Below are 26,321 nucleotides of genomic sequence, written 5' to 3' on the forward strand. Positions count from 1 at the left end.
CAACCCGAATCACATGTTCAGGCCAAAAGTAAAAGCAAAGGTCAGATGGAGAAGGGAGTTAAGAGGTATGAAATTGGGTCCACTGTTAGGAGATTTTTAAAAGACAGTATTTTTGTACAAATATTAACGGGCTCCATTTATTTATAAAATACCTTTCAAATAGGATCATCTAGTTTTGTAATATTAGAGATTGGCATTTAGACTTGGAAGTCAGACTGCCAAAGTTGGCATTCCTGGCTTAACGTTTACCACGACCTTGGACATCTCACCTCCTTTCTGTGCTTCATCTATGAAATGGTCACAGTGAAACGCTTGCCTCCCTCAGTGTCGCTATGGCAACTACATGAAGTGATGTGTGAAACCTGTCACGCAGTTTCTGGACTTATCCAGCACTCAATGAAAGCTGTTGAGAGGCGCTCTCCACCTTCAAACCAGGTTTAGTGAATTTCACCCTATAAAGCGGATTTTGGAAGCGTTTAGACACTTTCCTGAAATCTGAAAATAACTATATATATATATATATATATATATATATATATATATATATATATATATATATATATATATATATATATATATATATATATTTATAGTACGTCAAAGGAGTTCAAGTGACTCTTCTGGGCGGCACTCTTCAAATAAAAAGAAACGCTTTTCATTTCTTCAAAAACTTCCCCAGGAACTGGAAGCAAGCTGCACGTGCACGCCGGCAGACCCGGTCCGGACCGGCCCACTCGGCACGGGAAGAAGGTCACAGGGAACCCTGGCCGTCTATCCAGTCCTGAGTTGCTGGGGCTGCTCGGTGGTGACTCAGAATGGTACAGGGACCACGAACCCACCCGCAGACAAACCCCCACCTGAAGCGCAGATGGACAAAAACAGTCCTATCCTCAGCGAAAAAGAACACGGACGGAGGAGGACAAGACCCGTTCGCGCGGGTTCACCCTTAGGCTTGCCTCAAACGAGGGAGAGTTGGGTGGGTGAACGACGTCACGTGTTACGCGCAGTCCTTTTCCCACGTACTATCCCGGCCCCCGACCTGGACAGAAACGCACGCGCAGCTCCGCTTCCGGGAGCGGGTCTTACCTACCCACAATGCTCTGCCGCGCCGACCTGTCGCAAAGGCCGCGTTTCGGCGGCGAGTGAACGCCTCACTTTCCGTGCGGTGCGGCGGCGGCGGCGACGGCTCCCGCGTCTTCCTCCTCCTGCTGCCGCGGGGCCAGAAACCCTGACGGTGTTCAGCTGCGCCTAAGTCTGGCCGGTGCCACCTGCTTCCGCAATGCCCCCCAAAAAACAGGCTCAGGCCGGGGGCAGCAAAAAGGCGGAGCAAAAAAAAAAGGAGAAGATTATCGAAGTGAGTACCCGTCCCCTCCCCCACTCGGGCTGCGAGCCCTCGGGGAGGCAGTCACCGCGTTCCCCCTTCCCGGGGTCCTGCTTGCGTTTTCCGGGGCCATGTGTCCCTCCCTTCGTCTCTGTATGTGCCACTGCCCCTCCTTCAGCCCCCTGGTGACGCTCGCTGCGTCTCATCGCTATAGTGACGCTGCTGGCGCCCCCGTGCCAAGCCACTGCTCCTCTCACGCCTTCCTTCTCCGACCCCGGTACGAAGCCGCACCTCCCCCTCGCTCACCCCGTGCCTGCTGCAGGGTCTTATCCTGCGGTGGTTCTCAAAGTTGCAGATGTTTCTGGACTTGTGTTTAAGATCATAACGCTAGACGGACTCGAGCAAGACTAGTAGGAAGGCCGGTTCCTGACGAGCCTTTGTGCTCCTTATTTTCCTTATCATCCATCACCTAGAAGTAGTGGTTAACTTCTTTCGAGCTAACAAATTAATATTTTGTGGCTTTTTCGATTCATTTCTAAAGTGCTCCAAGTTTCGTAAAAAATGGAGGCTTCTTTCAGGTGGCAGCCCACCCTGTGCTACATGGCGCTTGCTACATATATTTTGCATTAATAATATGGAATGACGCTTGTAAGAGGGATTAGGTTTCAGTGTCACTAACTGTGTTAAGTGCCGAATCTGGATTTGTTTTATATGTGTTGGTTTTAGTGCATTGCGCCTGTAGCCCTTAAATTGCCAAGGAACGCATTTGACATTTGTAAATGTTTTAAATACTTGTCTACCAACAACTGTATTAATGAGATTCCCTAAGAAAGTGAACCATAGTTAAGATTCCATAAACATGTCACATATTCCCCAACGAGGCATTTTTCCCTCCATTCCTGCTATTACTCCTTCTCATAATTAAAATCAATAGTTCTTCATATGGTTTGGATGTAACTGAAAAAGCAGTGACCATATTTTTGTATAAAGTGTATCTGAATAATGCCTTTTGTAGAATAGTTACTTTTTATTAGAACATGACCAAAATGCATTTCAGGTATTTTGAAATGAAATGTTTATAAATGATAAATTCTGATTTCACTTAATTAATATGCTTAGGAATTCTGATTTCACTTAATTAATACACTTAGGAAGAGTTCTACTAATTTGGGCCAAGTTCCAAATCTGAAGCAGCACCTGTACTCCTTATTTTTTAAATTATTTATTTTATCGTTTTAGAGAAACGGAGGAAGGGAGAGAAAGAAAAAGAAAGGGAAGCATTCATTTGTTGTCCCACTTAGTTGGGCATTCATTCCTCACTTCCAGTATGTGCCCTTAACCGGAGTAGGGATCAAAACCCCCAACCTTGGTTGGTGTTTCAGGACCATGCTGTAACTGAGCTAACCGCCAGCGCGGCACCTATAATCTTATTGCCAATTTGTACTCATTAGAACTGTCATGACCTAGCATAGCCACTGCTGGCATTTAGGTAGATCTCTGGGGATGGTGATCTTACGGCATTTATTGCTAACTAAACCAGGGCATTTTAGGGATGGCGTTTTCCTTTACTGAGTTTGAGTTAACATGACTGACCATCACGGCAAAGTAAAATCCCATATACGTGTGAAACTAAATATTCTGTGACAATTTAAAGTATACTTGATTATTGTTGAGCTTTAACTACATTAGTTCCTGCTCATCACAAGAGGATACTTACACAACTCTCATTGGATGCCTGATACCAAATCTTTCTGTATATACTGTGTTTTTTCCCCATATGTACATACTTATGTTGAAGTTTAATTTACAAAATAGGTACAATAAGAAATGAACAATAATAAAATAGAACAATTATAACAATGTACTGTAATAAAAATCATGTGAACGTGGTCTCTCTCTGATAACCTATCTCATAACCTGCCCTAGCTGGCTACTAAGTGACGGGTAGGTAGTGTATTCACTGTGAATACGCCACATAAAGGGATAATGGACATCCCGAGTGGGAGGGTAGGAGATTTCATCGTGCCACTGGACCAGCACACAGTTTAAAACTTAATGAATTATTTATTTCTGGAATTTTTCTATTTAATATATTTGGACTGTAGTTAAGCATGGGTAACTGAAAACACAGTAAGCAACCATAGTAATGTGACCTACTGTATATACAATCTTTTTTTTTTTCACTTTAAATTGGTAGGACTGGTGTTTTTGTTTTAAGAAATTGTACATGAAAGTTTTTTATCATATCCCATCTGTCTGTAAATGTCCCTTTCTCTCTTTCCCTCACGTGCATGTTGCACGCCAAAAAAAAAAATAAAAAAAATAAATCCAATTCCTAGCATGTCTCAATGGCTAATGCAAGGGGCATAAAAGTTAAAGTAAAATATATTTTATGACAAACTCTTAATGAACATTTTTGAAACCAGGTTCATTCTGGTTATTGATACTAGTTATTGATCTCTATCATAATTTTCTTGGAAAAGTGTTTCTTTATAGTCTATTTAGACTTTTAAAGACTAATACTTATTCAGATATGGTTATTTTGTTGCAGTTTTACGGTAATATGACCTGAGATTATAAATTGTTCAAAATTAATAATTAAGTAGAATATACGCTTTTAAAAAGTAGTTTTTGTTTGTTTGTTTTTATTTTTTATTAGGTTAGTGGTGGTGAGGCAGACAGACAGGCTCCCTGACAAGCCCCCTACCAAGCAATGCTTTGCCTATCCAGGCTGCTGCTCCATTGCTCAGCAGCCCAGCTGTTTTAGCACCTGAGGAGAAGCATGGAGCCATCCTCAGCACCCTGGGCCAACTTGATCAAACCATTTGAGCCATGGCTGCAGGAGGGGAAGGGAGGGGTTCAGAAGCAGATGGTCACTTCTCCTGTGTGCCCTGACCAGGAACTGAACCTGGGACTTCCACACACTGGGCTGATGCTCTTCCGCTGAGCCAACTGGCCAGGGCCTAAGAAGCACTTTTGAATAGACTTTAAAATAACTGATTTCCCTATATTCTTGTCCCCTCTTCTGTACCTCTGTTGCTTCCACTGCCACCACCATAGGCACTTACTGTAGAAAAAAAACAACAACAAGTTTTGGGGAACTCTAAAGGAATAAGTAAAAATAGACATGAGAGGCAGCATAATATAAAGAAAAAAGTGCCAGCTTTGGGGTCAGGTAGACCTGGGTTTGAGTCCCATATTTTAAACCCTGTAGTTTTAGGCATGTTACTTGACCTGTCTAAACCACAGTTTCTCCTCAATAAAAAGGAGCTAATTTCTGTATTACAGAGCTATAGGTTAAGTGAGATGACATTTAAGGAATCATATAGTATGCAATGAATGACAACTGTTATTCATATCATAATTAAGAACTAGTTGCAGGAAATGATCAGAGTGACCTGAATTATCTATGCAGTGCTTGTTTTTTGTTGATTGAAAAATTGTTTATGTTGTTTGCATTTTTTTCTTTTCCTCTTTAAACTCCCTAAAATTTCATGAATTTATTTGAATTAATGTGTTTTTCTTCTGAAATGAACATACCAAAAAGCATTGTGGTTTTATTAGATGTTCATGCAGTTGTCCCAAATGTCATTGTAAGGCCGGTGATTGTGGCCTTGCAGGTTCACATTGGATTCAGGCAGATGGTAAAGGAACAGTGGAGCTGAAAAACGGTGGGCCATTCCATTTATTAGAGTTTCGCAAGGACTGACAAGCAAGCAGACAGGGAAAACTGCTTCTCTTTCTCTCTCTCTCTCTCTCTCTCTCTCTCTCTCTCTCTCTCTCTCGGCTGATGAGCAAACAGAAATGGAGGGAGGAGGGCTTCTCTGGCAAACAGCAAAAAATGGCCCCTCCCAATGGCGCAGGCATCTGCAATCTACAGTCTGGCGCCCTGAGGGCAAGCACCTGCAGCCTTACATAAACCTACACGTGATACTGCCCCTTGCTCATGCACCAGTCAGGGAAAGTACAAGCGAGGAAGCCTAACACACTTGTTTGCCCAACAGGCATATACCATTTGCTTTACTTTGAGCTAAAATTTAATAAATTGAAGTCAGCTTTAAAAAATGGAACGTTTGATCATGGAAAGGGGGGAATTAATCTTTGGGTTTAAAACGCAAGCAAATAGAATATGTCCAGCAAAGGATTTGTAGCAGCAAGGGAGTTGTAATATGTAGAGACCTATAGAGATGGAATATGGTGTGTAAAGGATGCAGGAAGAGAAATAATTGGTGGTAATGAAAAACTCAGACCGAACTGTTGATCACTTGAAGCTGGGTAAGCAGTTATAGGATGTCCGTTGCATGAATAAACTACAAAAATACATTAAATAATGTGTGGGACGAGGGTGCTAAGCAGGTAAAACAGCACTAGCCTCCACATACCCTACTTTCCCAAAAGGTAGACTCCAGTTATCTTCGAGCACTAGTCAGTATTGACCTGCCTTCCTGCCCCTTTCTTTTTTCAAACATCTTATTTAAGGAGTGGAGGTTGGCCTTTAAAATAAGCAGGATTACTAGAGGAAGGGGGTGTAGTTTTAAGTGAAATCTAGAATTCACTGAGTGTAAGGTTCATGCAGCTTCAGGGAGCTGTTCTTTTCTTAGAATTAACTGCCTGTTTTCTAAACTCCTTTGTATTCAAATTTTCAAATCTGAAAAACACACACTGTTCCTTCCTTATAACCTAACCTTTGGGATCTTAATTATGTCCCTAGTTTCATCTTACCCATGACCTGGGATTGCTTGTCACCTCTTCCCACCTCACATTCCTTGTTCCCCCAAATCTAGGTTAAGTTTATGTAAAGTCTGTCCTAAACTAAAGAAAAAGGGAGAAAGCCCTTTTGAAGTATTCCAAATTGCAAACCATCGTGTGTGTGTGTGTGTGTGTGTGTGTATACACATATATATGTTAGATTATTTACTTATCTATTCATTTTTAGAGAGAAGGGGAAGGAGCAGGTAGCTATCAACTCCCGTATGTGACTTGACCAGGCAAGCCTGGGGTTTTGAACTGGCGACCTCAGCGTTCCAGGTCTACACTTTATCCACTGCACTACCATAGGCCAGGCCAAACCATCCTTTTTTCAAGAGATATTGTTGGTATCCCAGGTCCACAGTGTGGTATTCAGAAAACTTTTGTCTACCAACTGACACAGTAACCTAACTAGGTTTTTCTGGGAAGCAGTTTTTTCTAAGAGCAAGGTCTTTGCTTGGAGTCAAATATACCTTGATTCAGATATCATTTAACGCTTCATGGTCCAGACACGGTTCTCAATGTTTGGGGTAACGGAGAGGAGAGAAACAAGCCATCTATAAGTGATAACTACACAGCTCCTTTAATTCTCTCACTGGGATAAATATTATTGCCATTTTTAAAATGAGGAAACAGGCACAGAAGTTAAATAACTTGCCCAAGGTTACTAAGGTTGCAAGTGACTAGGCAAGGTTTCAAACCCAGGATATCTGGCCATTAACCTCTATATTGTCTCTTTGTAGTAAATCTTTTAACTCTCAAAACAATCTTAAGGTGTTGGTATGAGACCAACTTTACAGTTCAGCAAACTGGTAAAGAAGGTAATTTGCTCAGTTCTGTATGGGGTTAGAACGGGGGCAGTCTGACTCCAGAGCTTATGCTCTTGAGCATCATACTATACCAGCTGTCCCTTATTAACAGTGATACTTTAAAAGAATTGAACATTTATGAACATTAATGTATACATTTACAGTGTGATAAATATATCATTGTTTAGAGGATTTGATAAAATATATATTTCGGAATTTATGTAGTTTCTACTAGATAATAGGATCCCTTATCTCTGGAAAAAGTAATTTCTGAGCTCTAGAGCCTTTCAGAACTCTGTTTACTCAGTATCTCTTTAGATTGGTTAATTAAGTGCTAAAACAATATATTGTACTTAAAAACTTGTTCTTCTGGAATCTGGATCGTATACACATCTTCTGTTGTCTTGAGTTCTTTTCTTGCTGGCCAGGTCCCCTTGAAGTACTTTTATTCCTAACTCTTCATGTATCAGTATCTATCTTGATAGTTTCCTCCTTCTCTGTAGTTACAGTAGGGGCATGGGTTGACCCCAGTTATACTCTTCTCTGGCAAGTTATAGATGTAGATGCTTTTGTACTTTGATCCTGGTGATATTTTTATCTAAAGTTATCCACCTCCCTACTCACGGTGCACCCAACCCCCGTGGGACAATTTAGTTTTTGTAAAAAAAAAAAAAAATGACATTTCACATCTTGTTGCTGCATACAATTAAATCGCTATGTCACATTAACCTTGATTATATTTTCTAATTGGTTTAAGTGTTAAGGTCATAAAAACAAGGGAAGCCAGCCTTAAAAAAAAAACTCAGTGCAGAGAATTTCAGCTTGTATGTGCTGAGTTCTGCCCTTTTTCATATGTGTAGGCCACAGAAAATTCATGTAGAATTTTGTGATATGATGGGGTATCAAAACATGAGATAAACATTTAAGTAGGGAGAAGTTTTTTTTATATGGATAAATATAGTTGTGATGAATAAAAAGATACTTCCCAATGAGCAGCACTCTTAGAAGTAAAACCCTCTTTGTGATCTTAAGAACATTAAAAGGATCTATTTTATTGGTTTTGAGGTAGTGCAAAATTATGCAGTGTTGGAAGTTTTTAAATGCTAATCCTATCAATACTGTTTTCATTTCCAGCTTGTTCAGATATTTTGTGCCTATAAGACATCTTCCTATTACCCTGTAACTTCCCTTACAAATGACACCAAAGTAAAAACTATAAAATAGACAATTTATTTCAGACTAAATGCCTCTCAGTGATCTTAGGTTACTTTCAGAAGTCAAGACCCTTTGCCTCTCTTTTCTTTCTGAACCTACGCATAAACAAGAGAAAAAGAAAAATGTACAAACTCTGTTCTGAAATTAGGAGACATAATTAATTTTGAACCACAACTTACAAAAATTGATAGTGGGTATATGAGTTGATATCTGGTTCGGTAGAGCACCACAATCAGGTCTAAGTGCCCACCTAGGACCATGCCACTGAGAAACAAGTGGATTTGCTCTGCAAAATTTTGGACAAGTTCATTAATGGGAGAGTAGGTAATCCAGAGGCAAGAAACTGAAAACAAGGCATTCAAAGTGTAGGAGTAACTGATAGTTCTTATCTACCACCCCTCAGCCACATGATTACCTCTGCAAGAAACGGGGTTAGGGGGATAAATCAAGAGGCCTCCCTGCTTCTGGAATCGAGGCACAAATTGGTAGGGAGAAGTTAAAATATGAGCCTGAAAATGGCTACTAAGGAGTCTGTGATAAACTAAGAGACACCATCTCCCACCTGTTCCCGTCTAGTCCTCTTAGTCAGGTTTATTGCTCTCCCAGCTAGAGGATTCTTCAAAAACACAGGAAAAAAAGACTTCAGACACAGTATTTAGTGGCTTCCTGACACTGTTGCCACCCATTCACTAGTGAAGCTCACTAGTCAAGCCTGCTGCATTAGTTTCCCAGGGCTGCTGTAACAATTTACCACAGACTGGGCAACCTAACGAAGATTTACTCTCACACAGATGTGGATGGAGACTAGACACCTGAAATCAGGGTGTAGGCAGGGCCTGCTTCCTCTGCAGGCTCTAGGAAAGAGGTTTCCTTGCCTCTTCCTGGTTTCTGGATCTTCCGCAGTCGTGGCGCTTCTTGGCTTCCAGCTACTATACAGTAATTCTGGTCTCTCTGCCTCTTTCTTCAATTGCCTTCGCGCTGTGTCTGTGTCCTTTCCTCTTCTTACAGAGATATCAGTCAGTAGATTTAGGGCCCCACATAATCAGGGTGGTCTCATCTTAACTTGCTGTATCTGCAAAGACCTCTTTCCAGGTAAAATCACATTCTGAGATTACAGGTAGACATGAATTTTGAGGGAATGCTGTTAAAACTTTATAGTCCCTAGACACATACACACAGACGTGTCCTGGTGTCTGTTTTTGCACTGTATTCTTATTAAATATGGATAACCAAAGATCAAACTGAGTGCCTTACACATAATGAGCATTGCATAAGTGTTAACTGCTATTATATTAATGGTTTTCCCAGATTACTATATTAGTATTCCAGGCTTAAGTAACATGTTGCTTTTTAATTAGGTATACTTTAATATTTTTATTTTATCAACAGCTTCTTAGTAGTTTGAGTTCTTTAATTTTTTAAAAATTTATTTATTGATTTGAGAGAGAGAGAGAGAAACATCGTTTTGTTGTTCTACCTAGCTGTGCATCCACTGGTCGATTCCTACATGTGCCCTGACGGGGGATTGAACCCACAACTTGGGTGTATCAGGACAGCGCTCTAACCAATTGAGCTGCCCAGCCAGGGCAGTAGTTTGAGTTCTTTAATTTTTTTTCTTTTTTTCTTTTTTTTTAAAAAAAAATATTTACTGATTTTAGAGAGAGTCAGATAGAAACATCAGTCTGTTCCTGTAGGTGTCCTGACTAAGGATCAAAATGACAACCTTTGCATTTTGGAACAGTGCTCTGATCTACTTCACCTGGTGCTGGTCCACAAAAGAGTTAACCAGACTGAGGTTGTATGAAGATTATAGACCCAGGGATTGTAGACTATAGTCTTCATACAACCTCAGGGTAATTAACTTTCACAGACTGGCACCTGTCCACAGACCAGCAGTTGAAAACCACTGCTCAACCATCCTAGCTATCTGGCCAGGGCTTTTTAATTTTTTTTTTCCTTTTATACTTTTATTTCCTCATCTGTACGTTAAACATATTTAAGATTTGCATGAATTTTCAAATCATACACAGTAGTGTTCTTCATAACATGACTTTTTATAAAGCAAAAAAATTGGTAGAACCCAAATGTGTCTAAACAGGAAATTGGATATTAATTCAGAGGAATATTAAAAATGAACTAGGTCTATAATTATTGATATAAAAAATTAGTCACCATATATTGATTATTTAAATTGAATTTATTGGAGTGACCTATGTAACAAACAGGTTTCAGGTGCATAATTCTGTAACACATCATCTGTACAATATATTGGATGTTCACCACCCCAAGTCAAGTTCTTTAAATTGTTTTCAGAGGATAATGATACCCCAAAACTCAGTCCAGAATTTAATGTATCTTTATATGCACTATCTCCATAATTGTGTTCAATAATGCATAATCCTTCAGGATCCCATGAGAAAAATGCATTCTGAGGTAGCATAATTTTTAAAGTTGCTGCCTATTGTATTTCCTCTAGTAAAGGCTTCAAACTATCTTCTGCTTAGAATTAAAAACCCTGTTAACCAAGCATTTTCCTAAACTTATTTGACGGTAAGACTTACTCTGATGTAGCAACTCTGCTCATCCTGTAGAACTGATATTCCAAAATACACTGGAAAAAGCATCATAGAGTAACAGATTGAATGATGATAGTTGTAAATATGTATGGAATTATAAAGAACCCTGGGGTGATGATTTGAGGTTTAATGTTGTTTTGACTTGATGTTTTAATGGTTTGCCTCTGTATAGCATAAGAAAGAATAATTTTCTTATCAATAAGTAAATGAAAGAATGATTTTTAAGTATGAATGAAAATATAAAATTAATATAAATTGCTAAAATATATTTATATTCTTTCTCATCTAGGACAAAACTTTTGGTCTAAAGAATAAGAAAGGAGCAAAGCAACAGAAGTTTATCAAGGCTGTCACTCATCAAGTTAAATTTGGTCAGCAAAATCCACGTCAGGTAAAGAACGTAAATTTCTGCAGTTTCTTCATTTGGATGTAATACAATATCTCTTACAGATAAAAATATTTGGTATTATATTTCAAATTGGAATCCTGCTCTACAAAATTTTCTGCATCTTGCCTCTGTTCCTTATCAATACCTCTTAGGTATTCCTGCAACCATTTTGATTTAGCTCTTAAATTATTCTAATAGTTGCATATTATTCCACAGTGTCGTGGGTGTCCTGTATTCATCCATTTCACTGCTTTTATAAGTGACCACTTTGTTTCCAGCTTTCTGGCTTTAAGAAGTTAGTTCTACTAGAAATATCCTTGAATGTGTGTTCTTACATACACTTGTGCTTTTCTTTCTGTGGCATAAATTATTTGGTGGCACATTTCTACATCAAGGGAAATAGATTTCTAATTTTAAGAAATTTGCCTTTCCATAGAGATTCACGTTTTTATTTGCAGTGCATAAGTTACAGGTACTAAATTTCTTTCTAAAGTTTCCAGGCCCATGGCCGGTTGGCGCAGTGGTAGAGCATCGGCCTGGCGTGCAGGAGTCCCAGGTTCGATTCCTGGCCAGGGCACACAGGAAAAGCGCCCATCTGCTTCTCCACCCCTCCCCCTCTCCTTCCTCTCCGTCTCTCTCTTCCCCTCCCGCAGCCGAGGCTCCATTGGAACAAAGTTGGCCCGGGTGCTGAGGATGGCTCCGTGGCCTCTGCCTCAGGCACTAGAATGGCTCTGGTCGCAACAGAGCGATGCCCTAAATAGGCAGAGCATCGCCCCCTGGTGGGCATGCCGGGTGGATCCCGGTCGGCCCATCTGGGAGTCTGTCTGACTGCCTCCCCGTTTCCAACTTCAGAAAAATACAAAAAAAATAAATAAATAAAGTTTCCAGTCTGATAAGTGTAAAGTAAGACCTCATTTTTCATTTGTTACCCTCACTTCTAGTAAGTTTAAGTATCTTCATATGCTTGCTGAGTATGTAGATCTGTGCTTCTCTGATTTGCCTATTCAAATTCTTAGCTTCTTTTCTTTGTTTTGTCAATTTATGGGACACCTTTTGTCTGCATCACAGTCTGTGAGGTTTCTATAACATTTTGCTGGACACAATTTTTAGTTTTTGTATTGTCAGATATATTTAACTTATATGGTTAAAAGGTGCCCCTGCCACTTGATTATTCGTGTTTTTCCTAGATTCTTTTCTAATTATTTTCAGTTTATAATTTGTCATAAAAGTTTATGTCGCTAAATTTATTCTTTCAAATAAATAGCCGCTTATACCAGAATAATTTATCCCACTGAATTGAAGTACCGCTATTGACTTATTAAAGCCTCACATATGTTAGGATCTTTTTCTGGGTTCTTTTTTCTGTTCTATTTATTATCTACCACTTAACCAAGCATCACATTGATTTTGATTAAAGTAGCCTAGTCACATATTCTTTTGGCTGCTAAGGCATGTCCTTTCCCCAAAAATGTTATTCTTTTCTATTTTCCTTGGCTTTTCTTATGCATTTATTCTGTATGAAGTTTGAAATTATTTTATTCATTTGCGACTTATTTAAAAAAATTTAGCCCCATTTTCTTTAGGCATTTTAGGTCTTTCACTTTATTTTTAAAAGTACTTTTGTCACTACACTATCTCCTTTTCCTTAACTTTTGGAAATACTTTTTTTTAATATGAGAATACATATTTGAGAAATTATTAACCCTATCTAAAACAAATTTTTCTTATTCATGCTGTTTACAAATTTATGCCTTCAACACTTTTTCTCTTACACAGCTTAATTCTAGATCCAAAAACTATTGATCTTTCACACCTAGTTTAGTAAAAATGTTTGTCAAACCTTGGAGTCAGGTCAACTTGGGTATGAATTCCTCTGTCTTTTTTTTGTTATAGGATCTTAAATTATCTAGTGATTCTGCCTTTTATATAGTGAAACGGCAGGGTTCCTATGGTGGTAAATGAGAACATAATAAAAATCTTTATTCATAATATAGATATGTAGAAAGAATTCACTTTCTTCCTTTATTCAATCCTGTTCCTTCTCCCCCTATTTTTTCTTCTGGTGGGAAGTATGTTGACTTGTAATTTCAGATGTCATAGACCCAAGGAAGCCATATAATGTGTGGTGATAATTAGGTTTGATAGTACATTCAGTATTATAATTTTTTTTTTTAGTTTCTTGGGTACCTTACCTGGGCTTTTATCTGCAAACAGGAGGTACCTAATTCTTACAATATTCAACATTGGAAAAGAGCGTAGTCCTGCTGTCAAACCTGGGCAAAAGGTGCCCTTCCACAGGCCCTGACTACAGAGGTTGATCCTACTCTGTTACTTCCAGATATAGCTCTTCTCCGAGGCAAGGAGTTAGTGGTGCTAGGGGTGTGTGCCCACCCAGACTGCACACCAGCCGTCTCTACACAGCTCAGGGCCTACAAAGCATATGTGTGACCCTAGGTCCATCATCGTGTGTTCTGTGCTGCCAGTCTGCCTGAAGTAGTCAAAGGGAGGATGTGTGCTAGCAGTGGGAACAGAGTCTGGATTCGAGCCATGTCCTCCCCTGCGCCTCCCACCTTCCTGCTCGGGGGAGGGTGAAACTCAGGATGGGAAGAGGAGACGCCAGGGGTAGATTCTTGTTTTATAGGCATGCTCCAGTGCTAAACTCCTTTGAACTTAAGCATTTTAAATTTGAACCTGTCCTTCCATGTCATACGGTATATGTGTCAAGTAGGGGTACAAACATGTTGTATTTAACATTAATTTTATTCCTAACTTACAAATATTTACAAAAATGGTCTATGGGTCTCCACTCTACTCTTCCTCTGGGCCCTACAAATGTTTGAGATGAGCCTAAAGAGCAAAGGATACTTTTGTTAAAAGTAAAGTGGCTTAAATTTTTTCCCCATTTTTCTGTTTAAATACATCCACCACATGGTCAGAGTCAGGCATTGGAAAGTGTTTTCATCTTATTCTAGCCTTTGGCCATTACCTTCTTAAAATTGCCTCTTCCTTGAATACATTTTTGTCCTGGATTTCTACCTATTTCTTTGATGGTTCTTGATCCTTTTCATGGACTTCTTAGATTCTTTAGGCTCGTGTAACATTGCTGTTCTTCAGGGAACTATCTTCTGCTCATCGTTTTTTAAGCTGTATTTGAGTAACCTCATATACACCCAAAGTGCTCATCAGTTACCTGTGTAAGCTGCTGTTTCTAAAATCTTGATCTCAAAGCAGTCCACTCTAGGCATCAAGATCCATGTTCAGCTGCCTTGTCTGCTCCACCTATGCTCTGTAAACATCTCATAAGTATGTCTAAAACTGAGCTTATCTCCACTATCTACCCTGAAACCTGTTCCTCCTGTATTCCCTATTTTAACAGCACTAAGCATACATATGAATAATCCTGCTTTCTCCCTCTCCTTTGTATTCCATGTCCAGACAATTAGTCCTATCAGTTCTACCTCCTTAAGAGCATGTGTGCTCTCTCTCTCGCTCGCTCTCTCTCTCACCTCTTTTCCATCCCTGTGTTACATGAAAGAATTACCAGTGCGTATTTTAAGCTTTTATGCTTTCTTGCCTATTGCAATTCCATTAGCCTCCTAATTTTCCTTCTACGCATTCTTGAGTTTCTTCTAGTCCACTCCACAAACTTGCCATCATGATCTTTATATCAATCTGCTGGGTCACGGGCTTACTTTAAACCTTTGAATCTTACTCTGTCACCTTACTGAGAAAGTCCAAACTTTGTGATATTTCTAATGCCTGTTTCTACTCTTCCTCTATCTTTGCTTCAACTGGCTCTTTCTGCACTCCTTTTCTTGCCCACTAGGTGAATCTCATTTTCTTAGGCATATAGGAATTTCTTGTTGCCAGAGCACTGTGTATTATGTTACAGTTGTTGACATGTCTTCCCACTAGATTCTGAGCTTCTTTAAATAAGCATCTTTGTCTTTTCATCCTTGTATTCCCTGTCATCTAACATAGGACCTGACATATAAATATTTGGATGAATCCTCTAATCATATTAGGTATGTAAATTGTATGCCTGAAACTATGTCATATGTAATATTTGTTTTGTTTTGTTTAATCTCCCACACTGACTTGGCCCAGTGTTTTTCCACAAGGGTACTTCAGGTATTTGGGGTGATACAGTTCTTTATTGTGTGGGACTGTGCATTTCAGAAAGTTTGCATCTCTGATCTTCAAAAAGTGCCCATGTGTTTCTCGGGAGTGGGTTTTTGTTACAAGAAGAAAGTCATAGATTTTTCTTGCTGGGCATGTAGCAAATGCTTAATAAATGCTTATGGCTCTAAGCTTTTGAATATGCTTTTAACTTGGCATGGTACCATTTATAGATTTTATATTTTTTTAAGTAATTGCCACAAGACTTAGCAATTTTGTTTACAAGTTTAACCACACCATTAAATATATACTGAAAGGCCTTCGTGATACTGGTATTCAGAGGTAAGGACTATATACATATAAAAAATGCAAATGCCTTTGTTATGTTAGTGTTATATATATTGTATAATGAAAAAAATTATATGAAAACAAATTTTTATGTTATACCTGGGAATATTATAGATAGCACAAAGTGAAGCGGAAAAGAAGTTGAAGAAAGATGACAAGAAGAAAGAATTGCAAGAGCTAAATGAACTGTTCAAGCCTGTAGTTGCTGCTCAGAAAATCAGTAAAGGTAAAATTTTAATTTCAGAAGTGTTATTTTTATCAAATGTGATTCATGTTTAAAAATTTGTAATGTTTTGATATATATTCAAATTATAAGCTGATTATATTTGCTATGAAAATGATACTCCCTTAGGATTATCTATATCAGTGACTTTCTTACGATTTTTCTACATATGTACACAGTATTGTCATTGGACAGGTATAACTCCAGCCCCCCTCAACTTACAGCAAAATTAAGAATTTAGACCAGGGGTCCTCAAACTTTTTAAACAGGGGCCAGTTCACTGTCCCTCAGACCATTGGAGGGCTGGACTATAAAAAAAACTATGAATAAATCCCTATGCACACTGCATATATCTTATTTTAAAGTAAAAAAACAAAATGGGAACAAATACAATATTTAAAATAAAGAACAAGTAAATTTAAATCAACAAACTGACCAGTATTTCAATGGGAACTATGCTTCTCTCACTGACCACCAATAAAAGAGGTGCCCATTCCGGAATTGCGGCAGGGGCCAGATAAATGGCCTTAGGGGGCCGCAGTTTGGGGACCCCTGATTTAGACAGTCTGTTAAATTGATTTATAATATTGATTTATAATATTCAATCTTTGGTAGTATACAAGGCAAACCTAGGGTAGTAAGACCCAAATTCTGGCAGATTGAAATACAAATACTATATGCCATTTGACAGGTGCAGATCCCAAATCTGTGGTATGTGCATTCTTCAAGCAAGGACAGTGTACTAAAGGAGATAAGTGTAAGTTCTCTCATGACCTCACTCTGGAGAGAAAGTGTGAAAAGCGAAGTGTTTACATTGATGCAAGAGATGAAGAACTTGAAAAAGGTATTTTATAAAAAAACATTTTCTGAAAGATAAATGTCTCTGACTTTTAGGTTATTGTAAATACTAAGATATTTACTATTTGAAGAGTGTTTCAGTCTTAGTAGGCTATTTGTGAAGAGTAATTGTTCTTGGTTTTCATAAAATCTGAATTTGCTATATTATACCCTTGATTAAATAAATGAAGGTGTTTAAAAACAAGTGACTTATTTTAGATTTGTCTTTCACCTTTCTTATACTATTACCTTCTCATTTGCCTAGACTGCAAAGGATTTTGTTCAGTAATTTCACAACATTGTTTATTCCTACCTTTGATGTTTTAAAGAAAATATTAAGTCATGAGTCTTATAATACCACTTTCCTAAAACACTCTGTGTTTTACGAACAGCACATAAAAATAGAGTGTTTAGTCTTCATTTCTCTTTTATTTAGATACTATGGATAATTGGGATGAGAAAAAACTAGAAGAAGTAGTGAACAAGAAGCACGGTGAGGCGGAAAAGAAAAAACCAAAAACTCAAATAGTATGTCCTTTTTTTGAATTGAGTGGTATTTACCATTAGGGACAATTATGTGGCAGGATATTTGCTGCTTTTTTGTATGGAATTATTCAAGTTATTGAATGTTTTCATAAAGATGAGGTGTATTGAGCTTTGTTTTTGGAATTTACAAGTGTAAGCTATACGAATTAAATTCTTGTTCAAAAGCACCCTTGGAAAACCCTATGACTGAAGTCTTCCAACTGTCATTTTTTGAGGTGATCTTTCTCAAATATGGATGAACACAGTGACATATTCAGATGAGAATTCCTTATTTTTTGTGCAAAGTGAATGGAGGCAGAACTGCTAAACTAATTCACTTAATAATTTATTCTGTTTTAATGGTAGGGAGATGTTAAATCACAATGGTGAAAATACTGTTACATATGAATTGCAGAGTGAGTTTTTGGTAGGTAATGGCTCTATGATTTCAGGAAATGTACTTTTAAAACTTTTTGGTGCCTTATTTCTCAGATCCTCCGTTCATGTTCACAGTATCTGTCTCTAGTGCAGTTACAGCAAAAAACTTAGCTTGTGCTAGAACAGGGGTCGGGAACCTATGGCTCACGAGCCAGATATGGCTCTTTTGATGGCTGCATCTGGCTCATAGACAAATCTTTAATAAAAAGAAATAACCTTAAAAAATAAAACATTCTCATGTATTACAATCCATTCATTTCCTACCGCTCCTGTTCATGGTTGCGGGTGGCTGGAGCCAATCACAGCTGTCCTCCAGGACAACACCAAATTTTTATTGGATAATGCATAACGTACATGAATAAAAATTCTAAGTGCTAGTTTTATTACGTCTTGTATTTCTTCAGGAAAGAAATGTTCATGAGTTAATTTTTCCTTTGTATTTGTTAACTTGAGGCTTCAGTACAATTGCATCTTGCACCTATTCATGTTTTGAAGGGTCACTGTTTTGTTCCTTTTATACCTTGTACCCTTCTTAAATATAAGAAATTACCTATAATTTCAAATAACTTAAATAGTGTTTATATCATTACTGCATATGATTAGTTTTTAGGTTGAACAAAAACAAAATTATTGGTTTTATTTTTTTAATAGACATTTATATATTCTCTTATTTAAAAACCAGATTTTTCAGATTAAATTTACAAAGGCTAAACCCAGGCTAGTCTTTTTGTATAATTCAGAACTTAGAACAGTGTCAAAGACAAATTTTATATAGATGCTCTCTGAGAAGTTACTATTAAGTATTATATAAACATTTCTGCACAAAGAAGGATCTATACACAATGAGTTCACCTAAGGATGTGAATAAGAATATGCTTGTTCCACATACTTAAGCATTTACCTTGGAAATGAACTACACTGAGCCACTGCTTGTGAATCATATTGTCTCTGTAGGTGTGCAAGCATTTCCTGGAAGCTATTGAAAACAACAAATATGGCTGGTTTTGGGTATGCCCTGGAGGGGGTGATGTTTGCATGTATCGTCATGCACTTCCTCCTGGATTTGTATTGAAGAAAGATAAAAAGAAAGAAGAGAAGGAAGATGAAATTTCATTAGAAGATCTAATTGAAAGAGAGGTAACTAGAATCTTACCATAAAAAGAAAAAGTATTTATTGTGAAATTTAATATTTACCACTTGGGGGCAATAGCATATTATTAAGAAAGGGAAAAAGTGATTTCTTTTATATGTCTAAAATGTAAACCTACCTATAATCATAAGCCAATTAAGACACTAATTTTAGGCCTGACCGTGCAGTGGATAGTGTCGGCCTGGGATGCTGAGGACCCAGGTTTAAAACCCTGAGGTTGCCAGCTTGACTGCGGACTCACCAGCTTGAATATGGAGTTGGTGGCTCTCCCTTGTGTCTTGTCTATCCCTATCTGTCCTTTCTCTCTCTCTCTCTCTCTCTCTCTCTCTCTCTCGCTCTCGCTCTCTCTTTCTCTCTCTCTCTCCCCTCTCTCCCCCTTCCCCCTCCCCCTCTCCCTCTCCCCACCACCTCTCTTTCTCTCACTTTAAAAAAAAAGACATTAACTTTAGGATTATGAAACAGTTTTTAAGTACGGCCTGCTGGCTTATCAAATGAGTTCTTTCTATAGATTGATATACTAGTTTATCTGCTCATTGAAATGCTTAGTATTCAGATTGATTGAACTTGAAATTTTAGATGTTTCTTTCCCCTGGTGTCTTATTTTTCCACCATTTTATTATTTATTAACATTGTATAGGCCCTGGCCAGTTGGCTCAGTAGTAGAGCATTGGCCTGGCTTGTGGTTGTCCTGGGTTTGATTCCCAGTCAGGGCACACAGAAGAAGCACCCATCTGTTTCTCCACCCCCTCCCCCTCTCCCTGCCTGCCCCTCTCTCTCTCTGTCTCTCTCTCTCTCTCTACCTCTTCTTTTTTTCCTCCATCTCCTACAGCCATGGCTCAATTAGAGCAAGTTGGCCCCAGGCACTGAGCATGGCTCCTTGGCCTCTGCCTTGGGTGTTAAGAAGAGCTCAGTTGCTGAACAGTGGGGCAGAGCATTGCCCTCCAGGGGGCTTGCTAGGTGAATCCTGGTCAGGGTGCATGCAGGAGTCCATCTCTGCCTCTCCTCCTCTCACTGAATTAAAAAAAAAAAAGTCATATAGAAGGAGATACCTTCACTGCAGTTTTTTGGTTACATATTTTATTATCTCTGCACTCAAAAGGAAAATGGATCTTAGTGAAAATAATCTTCAACTGCTCATCCCTGGCTTAGCACAAAAGAATTTTGTTCGATGAGTTAGCAGATATGACTTTGAGTGTGACACAGAAATGTTGAAATTATTGGAAATACTAGATTTAGGATTGTACATTTTAAACTATATTTATTTTGCCATATCTTGAATAATTTAAATATATTATGTAAATGTCTAATGTTGGGGTTTTATACTTTTGTTCTTAAGTGTACATGTTGTGTGATGTCTCGCACTTAAACTAATAGGAAAAGGTAGATGTTAGAGTCAGGTACATTCAGGATTGTTTGTGTTCTGATTCCACTGCAGATTAATTGTTATCCTTTGGTAAGTTTCCCATCACCCTCTGTTTACTTGTGGAGATCAGTGTGTTAGCTTATAGGTATAAAGCATTAACTATGAATATCTGGCAGACAGTCATCAAGTATTCTTTTTCTCTGTGTTTATTACTTGATTATTGGCCCTTAGGAGCAGGTGGTATTTTTTGCTTGCTTCTTTTCTTGTCTACTGAGGAACACAAATGAAACTTGGATATTCTCATGGTGCTTCTCATATTTATTGTTTTCAGCAGTTGACATATTATAATTTCTCATGGCGAGTTTTACTCATCTTCAGTTTTGAAAGGATATGTCATTCATAGTAATATATTTTATTTAGAAATGTTAATCTCTGGACACCTGTTTTGCTCATTACCTTGTAAAATAAAAATAAATCAGTTTGGGCCCTGGCCGGTTGGCTCAGCGGTAGAGCGTCGGCCTGGCATGCGGGGGACCCGGGTTCGATTCCCGGCCAGGGCACATAGGAGAAGCGCCCATTTGCTTCTCCACCCCCACCCCCTCCTTCCTCTCTGTCTCTCTCTTCCCCTCCCGCAGCCAAGGCTCCATTGGAGCAAAGATGGCCCGGGCGCTGGGGATGGCTCCTTGGCCTCTGCCCCAGGCGCTAGAGTGGCTCTGGTCGCTGCAGAGCGACGCCCCGGAGGGGCAGAGCATCGCCCCCTGGTGGGCGTGCAGGGTGGATCCCGGTCGGGCGCATGCGGGAGTCTGTCTGTCTCTCCCCGTTTCCAGCTTCGGAAAAATACAAAAAATAAATAAATAAATAAATAAAATAAATCAGTTTGCTTTAAATTTAATGTCTTCGTAACAAGGACTTAATTGCATTAAGAGAAAACTACTAAACACTATTAGAGGTGACTTAGGGAAAAAAATTGACTCTCTTATATTTGCAGCGTTCTGCCCTAGGTCCGAATGTTACCAAAATTACTCTAGAATCTTTCCTTGCATGGAAGAAAAGAAAAAGACAAGAAAAGATTGATAAACTTGAGCAAGATATGGAAAGAAGAAAAGCAGATTTCAAAGCAGGGAAAGCATTAGTGGTATGTTTCAAATGCACCCAAATAGATTCTTTATTATTTCATTTTATAATTTCTGCATCATGTGAGGTTTTATCCTTATTTAATCATGTGTATGTATGTCTAAAATCAGTAACCAGGAAATATTTTAATTCCTGAGTTGATATGTTTTTATATCTGAATAGATCAGTGGTCGTGAAGTGTTTGAATTTCGTCCTGAACTGGTTAATGATGATGATGAAGAAGCAGATGATACCCGCTATATCCAGGAAACAGGTGTTGATGAGGTAAGAGAAAGTTTGACACCTCATCTCATGTTGATTAAGATAGAGAATTGAGAGTGACAGTAAAGCAGCTTGGTTAAGTGTCAACTCTGGGCCTGAGTTCAAATCCTGACTTGTACCTGGGAAATTACCTATGCTCTAAGCCTCCCCCTTCATCCATAATGTAGACATAGGATAATCCCTTAGTCACAGGGTACTTGTGAGAATCAAATGAGTTTCTAAATTTATATTTTCTTTAAAGCACTTAAAGCAGTGCCTGTTTATATAGTTAAGTGCTTATATGCATTACCTGTAAAAAGTATGTATTTTATTCTTCCTGTAAAAAAACTCATTTTGTTTAATATTTTATACTAAAATTATTATGGAACAGAGAAACTAAATAGAAAAGTACAGAGTAGGAAGCAGGAGAGAAAAGCAGAATTGTTTGGTTATAGGCAAATGTAGTAATAATAGCAGAGAGCTGGCCTTTTTTTGTATGTTTATAAAATTCTGACTTCTGTCTTGCCAATTGAAAGATAATATCATATTCCGTGTGTAAGAATGTGAAGTCAGAGGGAGAAACTTCAAGTATGGCATTGCTATTTTTTCAAGAAGTTTAGAAAAGAGTAAATTTTGACAGTTGTCAATCATTTGTTTTCACTCAACAGTAGTAATTTGTTTCATTAAGGTAAATGTCCAAAGTAAAGGGCAAGTAATTTATGAAAATCGTTCTTGTTAGTAACAATTTTTTCTTCTATGTATTTTTAAAGGTTGATGATTCAGTGAGCATTAATGACATAGATTTAAGCCTGTACATCCCAAGGGATGTAGATGAGACAGGTATTACAGTAGCCAGTCTTGAAAGATTCAGCACATATACTTCAGAAAAAGATGGTAAGTATGCTAACTTTTGTGTCATTTTCTTAGGACTAATAAGCTGTCTAAAGGGGGTTAGACCAGGCTTGGCAAACTTAGATAGATGCCTATAGGCAGCAGACGGGTAATATAAGTGTGTGATTTGAGTGCATGTAAAACTAGTGAATAGTGGAGGCGATAGAAATGGGTGTCTGGGAGGTTATTGAAGCCATTAACTGAAACTAGAAGGGTTTCAAAAATGAGTTTGGAGCTAATGAGTTCAGTTTGGGACCTCATGAGATACAGATATTTTGGTTATCAAAAGTGGCATTGTCTATGACACTGTATGGGGACATTGGCAGGAGGAAAATGTTTGAAAGTCATATAGCTGAGAGAATGAATTCACCCAAGTGTAATAATAGGATGAAAACATTGTGGAGCACACTGCAAACATCAGTGTTTAGAGTAATCAAAAGAGGAAGAGCTTGGGAAAGACTGAGAAGGACAGAAAAATTAAGAAGAGTTTGGAAAAATCAAATAGAGTGAATTGGAAATAGTTCTTTAGTTGCAGTTAGGGAAGAAGTTTAGAAATAGGGTTCCAGAGTTCATCAGGACTGCAAGAATATGAGGAATGAGGAGAAAAATGAGTACATACCACTCACTCATGGTCTGTACTTACAGGGAGACATGGTTATGAGAAGAGGCTTTATAGAAAATGAAAAATCTTAAGTACCGTATTTTCCCATGTATAAGACAAACCTTAATTTGGGGGCCCAAAATTTGAAAAGTATTGCATAAAGTTACTGAACTCAAGTTTTCATCATAAAATTCATACAACTCTTCATCACTGTCAAAACTCCCATCCATTAGCTTATCCTCATCTGTGTCTGATGACAAATCACTGTCTTCATATATTGCCTCATTCTCAGTTCCATCTATGGCATTTGAAATGCCACACTTCTTAAATGACTTGACAACGGTCTCAATCTTGATATTATTGCAGGATCTTTTCACCCAGGTACAAACTTCTCCTATAGTTGGTTTCTTCGCTCTTCCTGCTGGTGTCAAGTTGTCTACAATAAAGAGCGCAAAAATAAGTACGAAAAAGTGGGAAATGCAAGTAAAAAAAACTACAACCACTGTATAAGATGCACCCAGTTTTTTTACCCCAAATTTTTTGGAAAATGGTGTGCCTTATACATGAGGAAACACGGTATAGCTGTAGGCCAGAGAAAAGGGATCTGGGAGAGGAGAAAAAAGTGAAGGTGTGGATCTGGCCGGTTAGCTTAGTTGGTAGCATAATCCCAGGACTCTAAGGATGTTGGTTTGATCCAGGTCAGGGCAAATACAGGAAATGACTAATAAATGCACAACTAAGTGGAACAACAAATGAATGCTTCTCTTTCTCCCTCTCTCCTTTCCCCTTCTCCCATTTCTCTTTTCTTTTTCCCGTTTTTCTCCTTTGCTTGCCTCTCTCTGTCTTTAAAATATATCATTTTTAAAAAGTAAAAAAGTTGAAGATGAATATTAGTTACAGAAGCAAGATCTAGATCCGTGATGGCGAACCTTTTTATAAAAACCACCCACTTTTGCAGTGCAGATCAACATGGTCCCTCCCGCCCACTAGTGGGCGGTCCAGCTTTCGTGGTGGGCCAATCATGGCGCCATTTGGTTGCTCTGCTACCTTCCACCATGAAAGCTGGACCGCCCACTAGTGGGCGGGAGGGACCATGTTGATCTGCACTGCAAAAGTGGGTGGTTTTTATAAAAAGGTTCGCCATCACAGATCTAGAAATAAAAATAGAGAGTTTAGTTAAGAATGAAAATGGTGGGAAGTCTGACTAGGTGTGTTTGGAAATAAGGATTGTTTCCACAGTTTATGTCAGTGTATGCCTTGAGTAGTAAATTTGGTACATTTGCTATGAGAAAAAAAAGTAGAATATTTTTTAAATATTTATAAATTAGACTATTAAAAATTGTCTTTGTGTGAACGTTGCTATTACTGAACAAGGAAAGACAGCATTTTTGTTTTCTCATTTACATCCTCTATGGTAAAGTAGCTGCATGGCCTTGTGCTCCTTTTTCACAATTTGATGACTTGATGAAATGTTTCTGGATTCATACTCATTTGTAGCACTACAACTAGTTGATTTAATTACTATTTGCAAAACCAAAAGCTACTTATATCATAAACATTTTTGATTCCATAACCGTTTCTTCAGACAAAATATGTGGATATTGACTGTTTAAAAACCTAACTGCTAGGTCAGGTGGGGAACACAAAGTCTTGCCCTCAAAGGTATGAACTATTAAGCAGTCAGATATTTAAAGTGAAAGACATTTTCTGCAGGTGTAGGTAATTGGTATAAATAAGCCCAGAAATGAAGTCAGTTCTTATTGGAGTAATCTTAGGCAAGGCTTTCCTGGAAAGTGGGGAAATGTAGTACCAGTCTGTGACTGTCGGTTACTAATGGAACAGTGCTTTCTGTTTCTGTGCCTTATGATTTCAACTTTTACTTTTAGAAAACAAATTAAGTGAAGCTTCTGGAGGTAGGGCTGAAAATGGTGAAAGAAGTGATTTAGAAGAAGACACCAAAGAGGAGGGACAAGAAAATGGGATCATCGATGCTGTTCCTGTTGATGAAAATCTTTTTACCGGGGAAGATTTGGATGAACTAGAAGAAGAATTAAACACACTTGATTTAGAAGAATGACACCAAAAAAATCAGTGAAAAAATTAAACCAGCTCAGCATGAATCAGAATTGACTACATTAATTTTTTTTTTCCACCTAGAATTCTTCAACAGAATGATTTATTTTTCATGCTGATTTTGGAGGGCTTCCTCTCCTCCAGAAAGAATATTCTCCTTACATCTTGTCTTCTGACTTTGGCTACATCTCATAGTAAGTTCAGAGTAGTTCATGATAAATTGAAAATATGGTCATTGCAGAAAATGGTTGTTGTAACTGTCTATTCAAGTAGGAAGTGTTATTGCTTTTCCAGCTTTTGATCTTCATTGGGCATATGTTTACTATAAGGACAGCATAAATTTAAATTTAAAAATACCCTTTATTTAATGCAGTTTTTAATGGGTGATTTTATTTCTTTTGTATTTATATGTCTAAAAGACTGCCTAAAATACAAGTGCTGTACTTCATAAAGGAAACTGCATATGCAGATTCAGTGTTGTATGTCTTTGGACACTTAAATGGACATTTAAAGTGAAACTTCTTTAATCTGACAGGATCAGCTGCAATGCCCTGTGATAAACTGTTTTAAACTTACCCCTTTTCTTTTTTGCCAATAAAGTTGTAAATAAAGACCATCATACACTAAAATCCAAATATGAGCCTTTTTTTTTCTATGAAAGATTTTTAGTATTTCTATCTTGAGGATTCTAACTATATTTATTATAGTTAACTATCACAGAAGGCACAGACATTTAAAGAGTTCTCTTAATGCTGGTGATGTAACTACATAGAGTACTGACAGTACTACTGTGAGTTTAGCACCACAGTTAGTCTCAAAAAGATACTATAGGTTATGTTATATGAAAGGATAATTCCCGAATTGATCGATCATCAACCTAATTAAATATCACCCACAGTTTAACCAAATACTACTTAAGCATCCTGGTGGCGCTTTATGGTGGTGTAATAGCACATACCGAATTTGGTTATTATATTTGGAAGAGTAGAAACAAATCCATCAAAAACTGAACTGAGGGCCTTTGATATTGGGATCACCTGAAAAATAAGAGTAATACATTTAAAATGGGCATAATTTGCTAATGACATATTTAGTACTAGTTACACCACTTTATTTTCATATAAATGTATTTTCAAGTATAAGCACTTTTGTTACTAACAAATATAAATGGATATTAAGGCAGCTAAAATAATATCACTAAAATGTCACGTGACCTGGGCCCTAATCCCATTTCTGCTTCAGGTAAGTTGTATGATTATACTTCTGAAGTGTAAAACCTAAGAATACATGATTGTAAATCTTGTTAAATGGTAATATCAAA

General features: G+C 38.0%; 1 protein-coding gene across 1 annotated transcript; it reads left to right on the top strand.

The window, feature by feature from the left end:
• Positions 1 to 1,136: 1,136 nt before the first annotated feature.
• ZC3H15 (zinc finger CCCH-type containing 15) lies at positions 1,137 to 25,629 on the top strand. The gene is made up of 10 exons (XM_066345885.1): positions 1,137 to 1,354; positions 10,960 to 11,061; positions 15,640 to 15,751; positions 16,440 to 16,592; positions 17,022 to 17,113; positions 18,503 to 18,685; positions 21,050 to 21,196; positions 21,358 to 21,459; positions 22,206 to 22,329; positions 24,814 to 25,629. The coding sequence occupies exons 1-10, from the start codon at positions 1,280 to 1,282 to the stop codon at positions 25,002 to 25,004; spliced, it is 1,281 nt and encodes a 426-aa protein (XP_066201982.1). The 5' UTR covers positions 1,137 to 1,279; the 3' UTR covers positions 25,005 to 25,629.
• Positions 25,630 to 26,321: the final 692 nt, after the last annotated feature.

The sequence above is a fragment of the Saccopteryx leptura genome, chromosome 7 (assembly GCF_036850995.1).
Source record: "Saccopteryx leptura isolate mSacLep1 chromosome 7, mSacLep1_pri_phased_curated, whole genome shotgun sequence".
In the NCBI taxonomy this organism is placed as follows: Eukaryota; Metazoa; Chordata; class Mammalia; order Chiroptera; family Emballonuridae; genus Saccopteryx; species Saccopteryx leptura.